Here is a 5,590-nt window from a genome sequence, read left to right on the forward strand (position 1 = left end):
TTTTATTTTATCATATATTTTTTTAAATGACAATATTAGGGTGATTATTAAATATACACACTAGAACAAATGAGTTTTGTATTTTTCTTTAAACATTTTTTAAACATTTTTAACTATTAAGAAAAAATTTAAAAAAATATAAATTTATTTATAGTTATTTTCTTAATTATTAAGAAAATAAAATAAAATAAATTATATGAATGAACACATATAATATGTATATTTAATCAAAAACTTTATGCGTAATTATTTTTACATATTCTTCACTTATTATATTAATAGGATTGATTATGTTATTTTTTTAATATAAAATAACTTAAAATTAAGTTAATAATTAATAGTTATATTATCGATTTTCATTCTTTAAATCTAAAACTTGGAATTAAGACAAAAAAAAAAAAACAATAATCTTTGACCCTATCTGCTTTGACTAACAAAATTACAATCCCTTCTTTTGGTATGGACAATGCTTCTTTTGTCCTTTTTTTAATCGGTAAAAATCAAATGCAGAATCCAGATTCCACTTTTGCCTCCTCCTTTTTCACCCTATAATAACTCGCCACACGAAGCACGAGTGACGACTGACGAGGCAAAGAAAATTATCGCTTTGTCAGTATTTTTTGCCTTTCTTTTTGAGGTCGGAGTGTTTGTATTTGTATTTGTTTTCGTCACGCCAACTAATTATAAACAATAATTATTACGTCACTGCTTATCAACATTAAAAAATAAAAAAAAAATACCAATTACCGAAATATAAAGAATCTGAAAGATATTTATGTATCTCACCATTATATATAATATTATTTTTTTACTTGTATATGGATTGCAATTTAAGTAATTGGTTATGTTAAGGAATAACAACTCAAATATTTAATTTATAATAAAAAGAAATTTATATTTTGATGTGTAAATATTTGATTTGGAAACCCTAATTGATATCTCATGTGGGATTTATCTAAATCTCAAAAATTAATTTTAGATTCAATACGGTCACAATTAAAATTATAAATAGGTGTTACCTCTTCCCAAAATAAAAATAATAGGTCATTTTTTCGTAAAATTCTTTCATTGTATTTGAAAATCAATGGTTGGTATTTTAAAATATAAAAAATTTATATGCAGTTATTTTTTGTATATTTTTATATATTTTATTAATATTATTTATTATATTATTTTTTTAATATAAAATAATTATTTTAATTAATTAAATTAATTAAATATATAAAAAAAATTATGTAAATTCTTACATTCCTTTGCTCAACAATTGTGGGAACACAATCATGTTTTCCCTAGGGCCTACATATATTGAAAGACGCAAAGTCGTTGTCCACGTTGACTTTAAGTTCGATATCGGATAGGAGTGAGTGGTTGCTGATTTATTTACCCGTTCCATTAAAATAATATTGGAATCTTTAAAGCTTTTACCAATAATGAGAGAGGTGTAGAGTCTGTAGGCTCATAAATGGATGATAAAATATTTACTAAATAATTAATATTATCTTATTAACACGAATAACAATAAATATTATAATTTGAACTCTATGTATTTATCATTTTTTTATTATTATTATAGGTCAGTTCATATTAAATTCTAAAAGCTTTTGATCCGAATGAATCAATTAAATGAATTGTTGGATTTTTTCTTATTCTTTTTAGTTTTAAATTTTTGTGCCTAACACATCACTTATTGTAATACATGTTTTGATGTGTTGGTTTTGTAAAAATTTAAGACTACTTGTTTTTTTGTACAACAAGTAATTGTTTCGACATTTAAGAGGGGTAGTTACAAATATTTTAATAATATTAAATGCATTCTTACAGTATATAAGTCTCACACGTTATTTTAAAAATAAATAAAAAATTTCGTTATTAACAATTCTTTATATAATATGTGTATTTATTTAAGGTGATTAATTAAAAAATAAATTTTATTAAAAATAGTATCAATTTAAATTTTAAATATGAAGTTATTAATATTTATATGTAAATTGATACACAAATTCGTTTATACGTAATAAAATTATTTTAAAATTATATGTAATATTAATCAATTTTTTAAAAAAAAAAAATACATATAATCAACGCTAGACGTGAGGTAGATATCCTCCCACTCATCAACTAGGAAATTAAGGCGGGTTTGAAAGGTAGACGAAAAATAAGGCGGGAGGGTGAGAGCCTCTGCCTCTTAACCAAAATTTTTAAAATTGGGATATTACATTTACATCCCATTGAAAGTGAGTACGAACCCCACCCCGGTCGGCTTTTCGTCTTTCTTGAAGTATTGGCGTATGATGGACAAGCCGATTGTTTCCGTACAATCAATTTGTGTGTTATTTATTATTACTCGGCATGTGGCCTAAAAATAAAATATTTTTTTTATTAATATTTTTTTATTTTATTTTATCATAATAAGAAAATTTTGGATTATCGAGAGACAACATTGTTTTCTATGAGAAGAATGATTAGGAAGTCTTGTTGTAATGTTATTTGATTGGGTGAATAGGTGACAGCCAAATACACCATTCTATACTTTATTATCTAAACTTTCTGCTATCGCATGTGATACAATGATTAGATGATAACGTATGCGTTGGACTTCTATGCGTGGAGCTTGATTGTGTTTGTGACAGCCTGATTTGATAATATTTTCAAGATCTCTTGGGCTATGAAGTGGATCGAAGTTTGGGTCTATCAAGTAGGAGCGCTCATAAACAGCCTGATTTGCATGCATCCTCTCTGCTGATTTGCATATTCCACCACATGACCAGTCGCATTAATCCTCCGCCCGTGCCTTCCTCCATTCACAATCTGCCACAAAAAGATATTAATTATTGGTGCATATTTTAACACGGTTCCGCGTGTGCTATCTTCATCTCGGCATGATTGAAACTGTATGGTCTGTCATGCATGTACGTGTGAGTGTCTGTATGAGAGAGAGATAGAAGCAAAAGCCAGCCCAACCTAAAAAATACTCACCTAAAAAGTTACCTCCGGCTATCCATGCATGTGCGTGGAAAGTTGAATTTTAATAGCCAAAGCCCGTTTGGGTGGCCACGATATGTCTTCCACTTGGCGTGACCAAACATATGATCGATGCACAATTATTAATTGATATTCATTTTATGCCTACTTTTTTTTTTAATTGTTCTCTTTTCCCAATGAGCAATATATCTATCATGCATATATATTAAAAAATAATTATACATACAACTGTAAAATACATAAATGACGCATGATCATTTTGAAAAAGAGTAGATTTCACTATTAAAAAATTAAAATTTTTTTATGTAAATATTATATTTTATTCACTTTTTTTAAAACGATTATGCGGCGATTGCAAATATATTTTTTCTATATTAAATGGACATGTCACATGAATTATAGTGTAGGTTTCATAATTGGCATACATATAGCTAGCATGGCGAAAGAACTCCAATCTAATTGGAAGATAGCATGCTTGCGTGTTAGGAATTTAGACCTCCCAAATTCACCATCATAAGATCTACTTTTTGTAGGAATAATAATAAAAATAGAGAAATAATAACAACACAAGATATTTATGTAGAAACTCTAAAATATGAAAAAAATCACCAGACCCAAATAAGAAAATTTATTATGTAAAAAATTATTACAATCACACAAATTTTTTCCTTATTCCAAACATACCTATAAAGTTTTTCCTATTAGCAAAACTTTAACTCACATGATCTCTTCCCATTTTACAAAAAATGGACAATAAATAAATTTAATTAGAGTAAAAAATTACTAACTAAACATTTGACTGGTACACTTAAACTAAAAAATCCAAATCTCCTTATATAGGTTTGCAAATGCGTTTCGCATTCACTTCCTACCCATATGAGACTTAAGTAAATGAGCAAAAAAAATCAACATTAATTGCGTATACTGAACTCCTCGATCATTGTCGATCTCTTGATTCTTCTACGAAATATAACAAAAACAATTGGCACATGGTTCTCACACAACACACATGGTACGATAGGCAGCCTAAACAAATAGGTCATTACAGGCAACCTATCTACTTAACTTGTCCAAAAATCATAAAGAATAAGAGGAAACAATTAATAATTATTTACATCTTTTTTAGTTTTTATGTTTTCCTATATATGTTATACTAGTTATTGAACTTGATCGTCTCATTATTATTGTTTATAGAAATATTTTGGATGTCATTAAATGAATAATAAAAATAGATATTGTATCTCTCTTTTTTCTAAGAATTGATTTTTTTTTTCCTTATTTCTTCCTTTTTTATTTATTTAATGGTTGATATGTATTTAGAAAGAATATTTCAAAATGATTATTTCACCTGATATCGTAGTAATTTTACATAATCCGATGAATAAATACCAAACGAAGGGAAATATCCAACAGGGATCGAAGGAGATAATCATGAATTTATAAACAGTTATTTTTTATTCTATTTTATTTTCATAAACATGCATTTGGAAAGAGGATGCCAGTAAAAGCTCATCGTCCATGGCTTGTACCGACTCTTTTACTGCGTCGTCAAACCCGAGTGGAGTTAGCAGAGGAGCTTCTTTCACTTCTACAAACGACGTCTTACCCAAGTCAAAATCAACATCAACATCAAACTCGCACCAAAAGTCTTCTGAACCCGAGATTTCTGGTTCAGCTTGGGCCATCTTAGAAGGATCTTCCGCAACCTTAAAAAGAGCCGCTTTAGCGGCCGCAGATTGTATATCTCTTCTCGAACACGACTCGGGCCGAGGCAACCATTCTGCCAAGTCCGGAAAGTTCAGACACGCCGAGTTTCCTTTCAAGAAGAAGGCGGCCGAGTCGTGAGCTCGAGCTGCCATCTCCGGTGACCCGAATGACCCTAACCAGATACGAGTCTTTTGTCCGGGCAACCGTATCTCCGAGACGTAGCTGCCCCAGCTCCTTTTACGGACCCCACGAAACGGGATGTCCGTTTGGCGTTGTCGAGTTGGCTTCTTGTCGTTGGATCCCCGTGAGGAGGGCAAATCGGAATCGAAGCGGCTGGTTGGTTTGAACTGATGAGTAGGTTCCGGTTCTTCTTCAATGGTTGGCATCGTGAATGTGCGCGTATGTCATCTGTTTGAGAGAACGAATGAACGAGAATGGGTGCGAGTGACGGACTTAGAGGGAGGGTTTTAAATATACAAATTTGCTGGCTAGGCCGATAAAGGGGGACCGGGGAAGGGAATAGCTGGCACAATTTGTAGATTCTGGATTTGAAAAGGACGTGTCAAAGAGTAAACGCACTGACGTTACATTTAACTACACAATGACCTTAATGACCTACCTACCAAGTTTAATTTTCTTTCGTTCCTTTCATATTTTTCGCCTTTATCTTTTTTTGAAAAAGCCTTTACCTCTTGATTAAATGTAGAATGAACACATTTTCTCCCTGAAAACATATAGATTGTTTCTTGTATGATTCAAAGGACCAGCCATTTAGGAGGACATACTTTTTTGTATTATTTCTTGAACAAACTAATAGGTGTTAAAGATCCTCTTAAATGTCACTAATTAAAATTTTGTTAGATAAAGGAGTACTGTATGTGAAAAGGGAAAAAAAGTTGGA

The 5,590-nt window shown here is 30.4% G+C and overlaps 1 protein-coding gene across 1 annotated transcript; it reads right to left on the bottom strand.

Moving 5' to 3' along the window:
• Positions 1–4,416: 4,416 nt before the first annotated feature.
• On the bottom strand, positions 4,417–5,155 carry LOC122306955 (ethylene-responsive transcription factor ERF039-like). Its single transcript, XM_043119539.1, has one exon. It carries the CDS (start codon positions 5,073–5,075, stop codon positions 4,437–4,439), a length of 639 nt encoding a protein of 212 aa, XP_042975473.1. The 5' UTR covers positions 5,076–5,155; the 3' UTR covers positions 4,417–4,436.
• Between the last annotated feature and the right edge of the window lie 435 nt (positions 5,156–5,590).

The sequence above is a fragment of the Carya illinoinensis genome, chromosome 4, assembly GCF_018687715.1.
Source record: "Carya illinoinensis cultivar Pawnee chromosome 4, C.illinoinensisPawnee_v1, whole genome shotgun sequence".
Lineage (NCBI taxonomy): Eukaryota > Viridiplantae > Streptophyta > Magnoliopsida > Fagales > Juglandaceae > Carya > Carya illinoinensis.

What these genes read in the sequence shown, in the direction of transcription:
- LOC122306955 (XM_043119539.1), bottom strand. Translation starts at nt 5,075, where the DNA reads ATGCCAACCATTGAAGAAGAACCGGAACCTACTCATCAGTTCAAACCA.